Raw genomic sequence first — 14,709 nt, 5'->3', positions numbered from 1 at the left:
TTTTTTATTGCATTTAAAACCATACGTTTGTCTCTTAAATCATCCTGTTGATGCAGGTACCTTCCTAAAGGAACAGTACAAAATGTTAAATAATCCAAAGTATTAAAAAAGTTTACACAGTTGCTGATAAAATTTTTTTAATTTTATAGAACAAATTGTGACTACCGATTTAAAACATATCTTAAATGGTAGTTTGATCTGACAGGATCAAGTGTGAGGAATTTACTGTAAGTCATGGTATTTGAGAAAATTCAGTATTATCAGTTCATGCAAAAAAATACATTAATGTTGCCTTTTTTGCTCCCCCAATTCCAGGAACAATATGAATTATATTGTGAGATGGGTTCCACTTTCCAGCTCTGTAAGATTTGTGCTGAGAACGACAAGGATGTCAAGATCGAGCCTTGTGGGCACCTGATGTGCACCTCTTGTCTTACAGCCTGGCAGGTATAGTCAAGATTTAGTCACTTTGATGTCTTCTTATATTCCCTATGAATATGTCTTTTTTCAGTTTTCTTCATCTTAAGGATTCAAAAAGTCACACTGGTAAGTGTTTGTTTGAACGGTTGGTTTTTTAAAAAACCTCACATGTTTGAATCTTTCACTTCCATAATTTGACTTTCTGTTGGGTTTTCATGTTTTCCTTGTGCTGTGCTGTGCTGTGCTTAGTCGCTCAGTCATGTCCTACTCTATGTTACCCCATGGACTGAAGCCCTCTCTGTCCATGGGGATTCTCCAGCCAAGAATACTGGAGTTGGTTGTCATGCCCTCCTCCAGGGGATCTTTCCAACCCACGGCTTGTACCCAGGTCTCCCACATTGCAGGTGGACTCTTTACCGTCTGAGCCACCAGGGAGGCCCAAGAATTCTGGAGTGGGTAGCCTATCCCTTCTCCAGGGGATGTTCCCGACCCAGGAATCTAACCAGGGTCTCCTGCATTGCAAGTGGATTCTTTGCCAGCTGAGCTTCCAGGGAAGCCCTTTCTTTCACTATTATTTATTTAATATATAAAATTAAAATAACTTAATCTTACAATATTAATCATAAGTAGTTCTGCTTCTATAACACTACTTATTTCAGAATATCACTTACCAATGTTGCAAACTAACCATATTTATTTATTGTAGCCAAGATTCTATTTATAGTAGATCAGATTCTCAAGCAAAGTAAACCCTAGTAGATAAATCTTACTTTGATGTTTCAACACTTCTCTTGAGGAGGTATGGCTCCTGTCTCACGAATGTCTCCAATTGCTCTGTAAGGCTAAAACAGGAGAATCAGACAGAAAGTTTCCCAAATGTCTTTAGTTCCCAAAGTCACTAAATTTTCCAATTTACAAGGCAAAGCTGCCTTCCATTCTGTAGGCATTCAATAAATAGAAATTGATTTGCTGTTTTAGAATAAGACCTAGAAAATAATTGGTTTTCCCAAGGGCTTCTTTAAAATATTTCTTTATCTGTAATGAAGGTTGGAGATTTTAAAATAGATCTTTGGACAGATTTCTAGTTTTGAGTATTTGGAGGATTCACAGAATATTTTGCTCAAGCACTTTTTTAGCTACTCTGTTTTAACACAGTCAGTGTTGAAGTCAGTAATGTTGATTGGATTTAGAAAACAAATCATTAAACTTTCAAGCCTGTTAAAGAATTTGGAATTGAGCGTTATCATGAGTATCCGTATTTCTGAACCTTCTTTCCAACCCAGAACCTGTGTATTTCCTCAGGAAGGATGGCCTCAGGGGATCCGGACAGGGCAGTGCAAACTCATAGGAGCGATGATGTTTGTTGAGCTCATTACTTAATGATAGAATATTAATGATTTTCACATTTTCGCATTCTTATGAAGAGGGCCTCTTTTTACCTTTGGGGAACTTTTAAAAATGGATGAAGAAAAAGAGGAAGAAGTAGGAAATGAATTACAACTGATTTACATTTACAGAGCTGTTTCTGAGCTCCCAGACATCTTTCCTTCGTTAGTAAAGATTGTTCCACCTCCCTACACGGCTTTCTTTCAATATGCATTTGATTTATATTTTACCTGAGGTTTTCCTTGTTTTCCTTACCCTCATTTCCCTTTATCCCTTCATGATGCTTGTGAATTTTGAGTAGTACAGGGAGAAGTTGGAGGAAAAGCAATGCCCAGTATGGCATCAGCAAACTCTGAACATAAAGTTACTTGCTGTTTGTGTTAACAAATAATAGTTCTGCAGACAAAGCAGTGCCTTTTTTAAAAAATAAATGTTTCAATAAATTTAGTTACACTGGTAGAAGATAAAACTGTCAGTTTGCAAATGGATTTCAAATGTACCAGTAGAAAATATTAGAGATGTTATTAACTCAGTGCCTGGCTGACAGGGAGGGGACCACTTTAAGATTATTTGCTTTACCTGAAACCCTTTAAGTATTTCAGGGCAAGTATTAAACTGACAGAGGCCAAATATGTTTGTCAAGCCCTTTAGACTGAGTTATGTCTTCGGTGCAGTAGTATGGTTCTTACAGGTTTGAAGAAAGTAAAAGTTTGCTTTTCTCCCTAAAGAAAACCAGAATTTTAGGCTGGTACAGGCTCCCAGTACTCTACCTCCACAGGTGCCCTGCATGCTTCAGCCCCTTCTCTGTGGTCCTGGGCTTGGAGCATACAAATACAAGCATAGACCTAGCATCTTCATCTTGAAACTTAGCATTTGGAAGTTCAGAGGAAGTTCCCACTATGGTGGCAGAAACCTTTGGTTAGTAAAGATTATCATTTATAGTGTCATTCAAAATAGCTGTTTACCTTGTGGTTTATCGTGTCATTCAAAATAGCTGTTTACCTTGTGGCTCAGAGTAAGTGAAAGAGTAGAGCTGAATGTAAAACAAAGAGGTTTTACTTATTTTAGTTTCTATATTCTTCTTAAATGAAATTAATCTTTTGAAACTCCAGGGCCAGTGATATGTATTTGATCTAGTGAGTCTGTGCACTACAATAGGTTTGTTACGTGCAAGGACACAGGGGTGTTGCCCAGTATTCATGGCTGTGTTATTAATCCTTCACCCTTTACATCACCACAGCTTTTCTATATTTTATTCTGTAGTCTCCAAATGGTACAGTTCCTCTTGCTTGTAGCTAATCAGTTACTTGATTCTCTTTATGGTTTTTCATATTGATCTAATGGCCTTATATTAAGATAGGTTCAGTCAATTTGTAATTGTTAATATTTGAAATTTTTTCTTTTCTTTTTTTTTTTCTTAACTCTTTAGTACTTAGTTTTAGAGATTGAGGAAGTACATAAATTGTCAATTGCTAAAAATTGTGTCTGAGTAAAGTTTTAGGAGAAGCTGTGTGAAAAAGTAGTAATAAAGTAGTAGTTGAGTAAGTTAAGTAGGGAAAAAAAATTTGACAAATTCGAAAGTGCTTAGAAAGTTGGAATAATCAAAATAAATCACACTCATGTCACTAGTGAATAATATTATTATAATATTATCGTAGAATTTTGTATATAGGTTAATGAAAAATATGCAAAGGCAGGATTTCAGCATCTTTAAAATTCTTCCCACACAGGATGTTTAATGATTAATAAGCATTTTTCTGATACGTTTTTGTATATGTCTCTGTAATCTGCATGTTGTTCTTGTTTAGTCTCAGTGAAAAGTGAAAGTCTCTCAGTCATGTCCAACTCTTTGCGACTCCATGGACTGTATAGTCCATGGAGTTTTCCAGGCCAGAATACTGGAGTGGGTAGCGTTTCCCTTCTCCAGGGGAATCTTCTCAACCCAGGGATCGAACTGCATTGCAGGTGGATTCTTTACTAGGTGAGCCACAGGGAAGCCCACGTTGTGTCCAACTCTTTGCAACCCCATGAACTGTGGCCTGCCAGACTCCTCGTCCATGGGATTTCCTAGAGAAGAATACTGGAGTGGGTTGCTATGTCCTCCTCCAGGGGATCTTCCCAACCTAGGATGGAACCAGTGTCTGTTATGTCTCTTGCTTTGCTAGGCAGATTTTTAAGATCTTCCCTGGTGGCCCAGATGGTAAAACATCTCCCTGCAATGCGGGAGACCCAGATTCGATTGCTGGTTTGGGAAGATCTCCTGGAAAAGGAAATGGCAACTCACTCCAGTACTCTTGCCTGGAAAATTCCGTGGACGGAGGAGCCTAGTAGGTACAGTCCATGGGGTCGCAAAGAGTCCGACATAACTGAGCGACTTCACTTTCACTTTCGTATGCTAGATAATATACAGAAAAGACAAGACTAGGACTAAGATTGTGCTAAATTGCTTCAGTCATGTCCAACTGTTTGTGACCCTATGGACTATAGCCTGCCAGGCTCCTTTGTCCATGGGATTCTCCAGGCAAGAATACTGGAGTGGGTTGCCATGCCCTCCAGAGCATCTTCCCAACCTAGAATTGAACCAGTGTCTGTTATATCTCTTGCTTTGGCAGGCAGATTCTTAACCACTAGCACCACCTGGATGTCCAGAACTAAGATGCCAAGTTAAAAGACATTGATATGGAAGATCAGTTGTCAAAAAGCCTTTGTAATGTCTCAGTTCTGTCCATTTCTCTTCTGAAATGTATATGTAGTCTTTTCAAAGACTCTTCAGTATGCTCAAGATCTGTGAATGAATTCTAAGAATTTCAAGCCTCAGCTCCATTTGTTCCATTCATTAGCTGCTGAGTAATTCCCTTCAGCTTTTCACATTTTGTTTTTTTGCACTTTTTTGGTACTAAACCTATAGCCAGGAAGACCAAGTTTCTATTTATTGCTTTTTTAACACCAATGGACATGCAGGTGATCTCTGGTTCAAGTTTTCTCTATGCCAAAGAGAACTGTTGTTGGGTCAACATTTGGGAATTTCAAAGTGATGTTCAGTAGTCTATATCTCAATAGGAATTTAGTCGTTAAAGAAGCTTCAACTTGTGAACATTTTAGATAATCTGAATATTTCTACCTGTACATATAGATTTCACTCAGTGCCTCTTGATGCCAAACAAAAAATCTGTTTTGACAGCTTTCATAGTTTTGTATGGACTGCAGTATTTGACAATCATTTAAACACATTATTGCAAAATACCCCTGTTATTTAATAAAAACAAAGGTCTTATACAGTGAATCTAGTTAAAACAGTTAACAGACATCAGCTATACTAAATCCTCACATGAGTGAGCTGCTCACTGAATTTAACCTAATTGTCAAAATGAGGACAAATGAACACAAGAATGGGACTTTTCTATAGTTTTATACTGTGCTGTCAAACATTGTATATAAGCTTGTAGATGTAATTGGAAATGTTATGTGTCTCTCTGGATATGAATACATGTAGTAATATGTGTTTTTTTTTTTTTTAACTTTTTCCTTATTCAAAATGGTAAAGGGCTAGAATGTATTTTGTGACTTTAAAGCCAGTGTTTTTGTTTCTATATGCTTGTTTTTCTGAGAGAAAAAATTGAGTCTTCAAACTTAATTGGGCACAAAAATAATTTGATATCCCTTAACTTGCTTGATACAAGCTGACATGGAATGACAGCCATCATTCTCTAGTATCTCAAAACCCTTGTTATTTATTTAGGAAACAATCTTTAAGCATCTTCTCTGTCCGAGGTTCTATACTAAAGACCCAGTCCATACCCGCAAGACGATAAAATTAGATATAAAAATTTTATAGAGGGGCACAGTACTAATAATCACTTGAAATGAATACCCTGTTATCTTTCAGATTTAATTATGGATGGGGAATATTTTTGTTACTTTCTGCTACTTTGGTTGGGTATATTGACACGAAAAGGATTTTAAAAGCTGTATGTCTGCCAAGAAGCTCTGATAAATCAGAGTCCAGTAGGAAATATTAAACCCAGACCATAAAACATTTTGTGTTCAACCATTGTGAATCTTTAGCAAGTCGCTCTTCACTAACTTTTCCTTCCACTTGATGCCCTACTTTGGTTTAATTGAAATTCATCAGAGACTTAAAGTTTATGTAATTAATGGAAACCTAAGACATGCGCAGTAGAGGTGTCAGTCAGTTCTTTCAAGCTGCAAGTGGTTACTCTAATTGCTGTCATAATGGCCCATTAGTCATGCCTCCAAAGAGGTGTCAGATACTTTCTCCTTCTGAAACATCTGTGTTATTTAATAAATTGGATAAGCAAGCCTGAGTTTGCACAGAATACTAAGTAAGCTTGAGTAATCACCTCTCTAGAGGCATTCTTTGAAGCAGTATCACTGTGGGTGAGGCATTTCTGTTCTATCCTTGGCAATGAAACTTGGGAGAGTTTTCTTTCACTTCCACACTGTTCCACGAATATTTACAAAACATTTTCTTCTTTACCCTGAACTCCTCCATGTCTTCTTTTTTGTAATAGCACATTATGTGGAAGTGATGTTGCAGGGTTACTACATAAGGTGTCAAGTAAGGAACTGTTTTTATTTGATTTTTCATTTCAAGAGTATAGAAAGTATCTTCTGAGTTCATGAACAGGACAGACTGTAAACTATATTCTTCAAATTTTCCTTCCAAAATAAAAAATGGATATATATATATATATATATATATATATATATATATGCCAGTTGGATATGCAGCCTTGTTTTTAATTACTGCCAAGGACTTTAATTCAGTTAAAAATAAAATTAATGTTTTCTTCTAGTTATTCCTCCTGCATATTTTTTCAAAATAATTTAGAGGAAAGATATTGGAATATTCAAAATGCTTCATAAAAAGTCAATAGATGAAAATTGATAAGCTCTGATTTTAACATGACATGTAGTTAAAGAGATTTATATATGTCCCATATTTAGAGAACATTATTGGGGAAGAAATATGTAACTGAGAGTTGAGAAGTCAGCTCAAAGAACCACATTCAAGGCACTAAGAAATTCCTTCAAAAGCAACCAGGCTTCAAATTTCTAGCCTCAGTGAAACTTTTTAGACTTAGAACTACAAGTACTTACTACATGATAAAATGTTGAAACTCCTCTTTCACTTGAGAGTCATGTAATGGCTGTGGTTTCCTCAGCTATCTTACCTCTTTTGTTTTGTTCCTGAGATTATTTTTGTAGTAATTATAACAACCAGAATTTGCATAGCACTTTGGAAAGCTTTGAATTAATTTTTCTTACTTTACCTTTCAGATATCCCTTAAAATGTGCATTCTTTCATTATACCCAACAAATAAGATGAAATGGCTTACCCAGTGTCACACAGTTAGAGTTTGTGGGTATAGGATTCTAGTCCAAGCCTCCAGATCAGAATGTCTATGTTCCTGATAAACTGTTTTCATGGGCCTCCCAAATTAAAACTAGAAGAGTCTAGATTCATCAATGTCATTTCCACTTGCCCATCATAAAAGAACATCAAAACTAAGGATCTCTCTCTCTCTGTTACTTATTCTAATATCATCAACTGTCCTCATTCATTCTTTTTGTTTTTTAGTTTATTTTTTCATTGAAGGATAATTCCTTTACAGAATTTTGTTGTTTTCTGTCAGACGTCAACATGAATCAGCCATAGGTATACATATATCCACTCCCTTATGAACCTCCTTCCCTATCACAACCCTCTAGGTTGATATAGAGCTCCTGGTGGAGTTTCCTGAGCCATACAGCAAATTCTCATAGGCTATCTGTTTTACATATGGTAATGTAAGCTTCCATGTTACTCTTTCCATACATCTCACCCTCTCTTCCCCACTCCCTATTGTCCATAAGTCTATTCTCTATGTTTTTTTCTCCATTGCTGCCCTGTAAATAAATTCTTCAGTACCATTTTTCTCTATTCCTTATATGTGCGTTGCTGCTGCTACTGCTGCTAAGTCGTTTCAGTCGTGTCCGACTCTGTGCGACCCCAGGAGCCTCCTACCAGGCTCCTCTGTCCCTGGGATTCTCCAGGCAAGAACACTGGAGTGGGTTGCCATTTCCTTCTCCAATGCATGAAAGTGAAAAGTGAAAGTGAAGTCACTCAGTCGTGTCCGACTCTTAGTGACCTCATGGACTGCAGCCTACTAGGCTCCTCTGTCCATGGGATTTTCCAGGCAAGAGTACTGGAGTGGGGTGCCATTGCCTTCTCCGATATGTGCGTTAGAATATGATATTTATCTTTGTCTTTCTGACTCACTTCAGTCTGTATAAGTTCTAGGTTCATCCACCTCATCAGAGCTGACTCAAATGCACTCATTTTTATGGCTGAGTAATATTCCATTGTGTATATGTACCACAACTTCTTATCTATTCATACGTTGATGGTCATCTAGGTTATTTCCATGTTCTAGCTATTGTAAACAGTGTTGCAATGAGCAATGGGATACATGTGTCTCTTTCAACCCTGGATTCCTCAGGGTATATACCTAGGAGTGGGATTGCTGGGTTATGTGGTGGTTTTATTCCTAGTTTTTTTTTAAGGAATCTCCATACCATCTTCCATAGTGCCTGTATCAGTTTACATTCCCATTAACAGTGGAAGAGGGTTCCCTTTTCTCCACACCCTCTCTAGCATTTATTGTTTGTAGACTTTTTGATGATAGCCATTCTGACTGGTGTGAGGTGATATCTCATTGTGGTTTTGATTTGCATTTCTCTAATAATGAACGATGTTGAGCATCTTTTCATGTGTCTGTTAGCCATCTGTATGTCTTCTTTGGAGAAATGTCTGTTTGGGTCTTTTTCCCCCTTTTTGATTGGGTTGTTTTTCTACTATTGAGTTGTATGAGCTGCTTGTATATTTTGGAAATTTATCCTTTGTCATTTGTTTCATTTGCTATTATTTTCACCCATGTCTTTTCACCTTGCTTATAGTTTCCTTTGCTGTGCAAAAGCTTTTATGTTTAATCAGAACTCTCCACCATGACCCATCCGTCTTGGGTGGCCCTACATGTCATGGCTCATAGTTTCATTGAGTTAGACAAAGTTGTGGTCCATGTGATCAGATTGGCTAGTTTTCTGTGATTGTGGTTTTTATTCTGTTTGACCTCTGATGGAAGAGGATAAGAGTATATTTAATATCTGTAATTGTGTTGTCTCTGAATGTTTGTTCTTTAATTCTTCTAGGTCTTTGTTAATTGATTCTTGCATTTTCTCCATTTTGTTTGCAAAGGTTATGATCATCTTTAGTATCATTTTTCTGAATTCTTTCTTGGGTAGTTTCCTTTTCATTTATTTGGACTTCTGTGTTTCTATTTTGTTCCTTAACTTTTGTAGTATTTCTCTGTCTTTTCATTTTTTTTTTTAACTTATTGTGTGTGTGGTCTCTTTTTCCCAGGCTTCAAGGTTGAATTCTTTCTTCCTTTTGGTTTCTGTGCTCCTAAGGTTGGTCCAGTGGTTTGTGTAAGCTTCTTCTAGGGTGAGATTTGTGCTGAGTTTTTGTTTGTTTTTCCTCTGATGGGCAAGGCTGAGTGAGGTGCTAATCCTGTCTGCTGATGACTGGGTTTGTATTTTTGTTTTGTTTGTTGTTTAGATGTTGTTTAGATGAGGTGTCCTGCACAGAGTGCTATTGGTAGTTGGGGGATGCTGGATCTTGTATTCCAGTGGTTTCCTTTGTGTGAGTTCTCACTATTTGATACCATCTAGAAGGCAATGGCACCCCACTCCAGTACTCTTGCCTGGAAAATCCCATGGACGGAGGAGCCTGATAGGCTGCAGTCCTTGGGGTCACTAAGAGTTGGGCATGACTGAGTGACTTCACTTTCACTTTTTACTTTCATGCATTGGAGAAGGAGATGGCAACCCACTCCAGTGTTCTTGCCTGGAGAATCCCAGGGACAGAGGAGCCTAGTGGGCTGCCATCTATGGGGTCGCATAGAATCGGACACGACTGAAGCAACTTAGCAGCAGCAGCAGCAGGGTTAGTTCTCTAGTAGTCTAGGGTCTTGGAGTTAGTGCTCCCACTCCAAAGGCTCAGGGCTTGATTTCTTCAAATCTTTATGCTTATGGTAAGTTTTGAACATATATGATGAAAATTTTCAAGAATGTATGCAGTGGATTCTCTGTTTAATTTCCAAGTGTATCAGGGCTGGCTAAGAAGACTCCTTAGGTGGACACCAGAAATGCCATTGAGAAGGGAAGACAGCACTGAAGCCTCTGGGTTCCTGATTACCGTGTATAGCTCAGAGAATCCTACCCAGTGCTCTGTGGAGACCTGTGATTGTCTCTTGTAGCCATCCTCGAAAACAGCCAGGGTATTAGATGTAATCTGTGCGAGGTCTCTGGCTGGAGGTGTGGGTGGGAGGCCACAGCATATGTGGGAAGTCCCCACATATATGGGGGCCACCGGGCTGTCTCCCGCAGTCCCGGAGGCAGTTTGTCCAGTTGTTTCAGACTCCCGGGCTTTGGCTGCAGGGAGAGCCAGTTTGCTTCCTCATTCATTCTATTTTAAAATAATTTTAGTTACGTATTTTTGGCTGTGTTAGATCTTTGTTGCTACATGGGCTTTTACTGTAGTTGTGGCGAGTGCGGGCTACTCTGTATTGTGCTACACAGGCTTCTTATTGCCGTGGCTTCTCTTGTGGCTGAGTATGGGGGTCTAGGGTGTGTGAACTTCAGTTGTTGCAGTGCATGGGCTCTAGAGCACAGGCTCAGTAGTTGTGGTGGATGGGCTTAGCTGCTCCAGTGTGTGGGATCTTCCCAGACCAGGGCTTGAACCCATGTCTCCTGCATTGGTGTGCTATGCTAAGTCGCTTCAGTCGTGTCCGACTCTGTGTGACCCCATAGACGGCAGCCCACCAGGCTCCCCCGTCCCTGGGATTCTCCAGGCAAGAACACTGGAGTGGGCTGCCATTTCCTTCTCCAATGCATGAAAGTAAAAAGTGAAAGTGAAGTCGCTCAGTTGTATCCGACTCTTAGCGACCCCATGGACTGCAGCCTAACAGGCTCCTCCATCCATGGGATTTTCCAAGCAGGAGTACTGGAGTGGGGTGCCATTGCCTTCTCCGCCTGCATTGGTAGGCAGATTCTTTACCACTGAGCTACCAGGGAAGCCCTCATTCTTTATAACAAGAATTTGCTGAGTTTTTGTGGAATATATTGTGCTCTGAAAATGCTTAGCCTGGACCCAAGGTACTGTCAGTATGTGTATGTGTATTTATCTACTTAGTTAGTTATTTGTTTATAGTCATTTCATGTTGTAAAAAAAGATTTATGGTAGCTTCTAATCTGTGTGAAGTATAGCATGGTGATATACATTAGAAGTTACTGAGATGGGAAACACACACGCACATAAAACCAGTAAAAATATAAAATGCACTCCAGAATGGGACTCATGAAGCACTATGTATTTTCTAGGACCCTCACTTTATACTGTATTTGCAGGAAGGCATGAAGTGATTGACCTTAAAGTATGCCTCCAAATAATTAATCATCCAGAGGGCAAAATAAATTGTACTATATGTTATATTTATCTTTAAAAAAATAAAAGAAAGTATGTAAGAGATAATATAGAACTGAACAATATTTAAACAAAGAATATGGAAGGTGACTGATATATAAACTTACAGTATTTATTGTTGCCGAATGAATCTTAGAATTTTATCATGAGCATCTTACATAGTTTCAGAGCATGTAGAACTGGCTGTTAACTTTCTGTCTCTTTTGGTTTGGTAGGATTTATTTGAGGAAGTGAAATCTACTGAGTAAATCAGAATGGATGGAGTCCAAGTACTTCCTCTTAACTTTCTTAGAATGTGACTTTTTGGAGCTGATAGAAGGAATTATTTTTTGGTTCTTCTTCATTAACATGTGTTCTACCATCTTATGTTAAGTGTATGTTGACAGAAGCATTATTTTAATTATTAAGGTGCAATTCTGATAATTTTTATGTCTGTTTAAGACACTCTTTGTGTTTAATCAACCATCTGACAGAAACAAGGGTGAAGTACTGAAATAGCACCCAAATTTGAAAATTTGAGTACCAAATTTGAGAATATGGTCAAACCTAATTTTCATATGACAGTAGTCAGTTTGTAGAGAAAGTAGTGGATGAAATCATTTTGGAAGAGGCAAGTTGTGTGATCTGTGTTTGCAAATGAAAATTGAAGTACATTGCAGCTGGATTTTGATCCTAATAATTAATGTAAACTCTCAACAAAGATAAAGCTTAACAGAAAATATATTTTGTGACATATACCCATAAAGCAGCTACTCTTACATAAGTAATTGTATAGCATTATACTTGAAGGTAGGAGAGATGGCCAAAAACCTAAGTTCAGTTTTAGATGAACTGTTCCCAGTCTTTTTCTTGTACCATCAAGATACTGTTATTGCATATCACTTTCTCCTCTTTCCAAACACAATCTTTTCAGTTATCCTTTATCAGGAAATAGATCATATAAACTGGAAGTTATCTTTAACCAGACAACATGCAAACTGACCTAAGGAATCCTTTGTAGGGGAATGCAGTTGCTTATTCATTCTAGCCACTGTGCTCAAAAGTAATATGATTTTAATTATTTAGATTGGATAGATTAATTGTAGTCATGATAACTGTATGTTAGGTCTTAAAAGATTTCCTGTTTTCTAGGTGCTTATACTAAAACATTTACAAATGATTTATGTGACGTGTAAGCCATGTTACCAGGGCTGCCCTGGTGGCTCACATGGTAAAGCGTCTGCCTGCAATGTGGGAGACCCAGGTTTGATCCCTGGGTTGGGAATATCCCTTGGAGAAGGCAATGGCACCCCACTCCAGTACCCTTGCCTGGAAAATCCCATAAACAGAGGAGCCTGGTAGGCTCCAGTCCCTGGGGTCACAAAGAGTCGGACACGACTGAGCGGCTTCACTTCACTTTATGTGAAGCATAGGATTTACTTCAAGATTATCCAAGGGTGGAGGGAGCAAGTGAACATATAGCTTAAACAGGATTGAGCATTAATTGATAATTGTTGAAGTTGGGAGATAGGTACATACAGATTTATTACACTCTTCTCTGTGCTTCTGTTTATGTTTGGAAATTTCTAATACTTTTTTAAAAATGTCTAAATGAATGAAGTGTCTACCTAGGCCCCAGAGTATTGCTTTCCACCCTTCATGCCTTAAAGACACAGGGAACATCAGCTCCTTTATACTTTAATTGTTTACTTAGTGGCATTTAGCTTACTTAAAGAAAAAAGCTGTATACCCATTTCCTCCACAACCTACTCCCCCCATCGCCCACTCTCGGCCTCTGGCAACCACCAGTCTGTTCTCTGTATCTGAACTTACTTTTCTTTGGAATTAATTGATTTTTAGATTTCATGTGCAACAGAGACCATACTGTATTTGTCTTTCTCTGGCTAATTTCTTGGGCTTCCCTGGTAGCTCAGAGGTTAAAGCATCTGCCTGCAATGTGGAAGAGCTGGGTTCGATCCCTGGGTTGGGAAGATCCCCTGGAGAAGGAAATGGCAACCCACTCCAGTATTCTTGCCTGGAAAATCCCATGGACAGAAGAGCCTGGTGGCCTATACTCCACGGGGTAGCATAATGCCCTTGAGGTCCACCCATCTTGTGGCAAATGGCAAGATTTCGTTCTATTCTGTGGTGAAATTACATTCCATGTACGTGCATGCCACAGTTTTTATCCATTGGCGGACGCTTAGGCTGTTTCTGTATCTTTGCCACTGTAAATAATGCTGCAGTGAACACAGGATGTGCATCTATCTTTTCTAATTAGTGTGTTCATTTTCTTCAGGTAAATATCCAGAAGTGGGATTTGGATGGATTGTATGGTCGTTCTATTTTTGGTTTTTTGAGGAGCCTCCATACTGTTTTCCATAGTGCCTGCATTAATTTACATTCCTGTCAGCAGTACACAAGGGTTTTCCCTGCCCACATCCTCACCGACACTTGTTGTTTCCAGTCTTTTTGCTAATAGCCACCTAAGTGATGTGAGGGGACGTGTCACTGTGGTTTTGACTTGCATTTCCCTGATGATGAGTAACACTGAATATCTTTTCATGTACCTGTTTGTCATGTATATATCTTTGAAAAAATGTCTGTTCAGATCTGTCCATTTTTTAATCAGATTGTTAGTAGTTTGTTTTTGTCTTTTGTTTCCTGTTGAGTTGTATGAGTTCTTTCTATATTTTGGATGTCACTTGCAAATATTTTTTTCAATTCAGTAGGTTATGTTTTCATTCTGTGGATGGTTTCCTTTGCCATGCAGAACCTTTGTAGTTTGATGTAATCCCACATGTTTGTTTTTGCTTTTGCTGCTTTCAATTTCGGTGTCAGGTTAAAAAATTCATGCCAAGTTTTATGTCAAGGAGCTTACCACTTAAATTTTCTTCTATCTAGAAGTTTTATGGTTTCAGTTCTTACTTTCAATTCTTTAATCCATTTTAAGTTAATTTTTATATATGGTATAAAGTAACAGTCCAGTCTTTATTAATTTATTTATGCCATGTGACTCTCTTATTTTCCTAACACCATGTATTGAAGAGACTGCCCTTTTCCCACTGTATATTCTTGGCTTCTTTGTTGTAAATTAATTGACCATATATATCCATGGGTTCATTTCTAGGCTCTGTTCTGTTCAGTGATATGTGTTTCTTTATGCCAGTTCCATACTGTTTTAATTACTGTAGATTTGTATTGCTCTACTTAGGGCCCAGAGTACCAGTTTCCATCATTCATGCATTAAAGATGCGGAGAACATCAGTTCTTTTGCATCTTGCTCTTTTATATTAGAACTATCTATTTGAAATTTTCTTATGTAGATCTGTAGGAAAATTCCCTGCAGGAACACAATATGGACCCCTTTTGACTTTTAT

The 14,709-nt window shown here is 38.2% G+C and overlaps 1 protein-coding gene across 11 annotated transcripts in view; it reads left to right on the top strand.

The window, feature by feature from the left end:
- CBLB (Cbl proto-oncogene B) overlaps nucleotides 1-14,709 on the top strand; it is a 229,245-nt gene that overhangs the window by 133,512 nt on the left and 81,024 nt on the right. For all 11 annotated transcript variants that reach the window (XM_061383872.1, XM_061383797.1, XM_061383754.1 and 8 more), the window contains one exon: nucleotides 316-447. In XM_061383872.1, the coding sequence (XP_061239856.1) occupies nucleotides 316-447 (132 nt within the window). The remainder of the gene's footprint in view (nucleotides 1-315; nucleotides 448-14,709) is intronic.

Source organism: Bos javanicus, chromosome 1 (assembly GCF_032452875.1).
Source record: "Bos javanicus breed banteng chromosome 1, ARS-OSU_banteng_1.0, whole genome shotgun sequence".
NCBI lineage: Eukaryota > Metazoa > Chordata > Mammalia > Artiodactyla > Bovidae > Bos > Bos javanicus.
The sequence above is the reverse complement of the archived record's forward strand: the minus strand, read 5'-3'. Positions and strand labels throughout refer to the sequence as shown.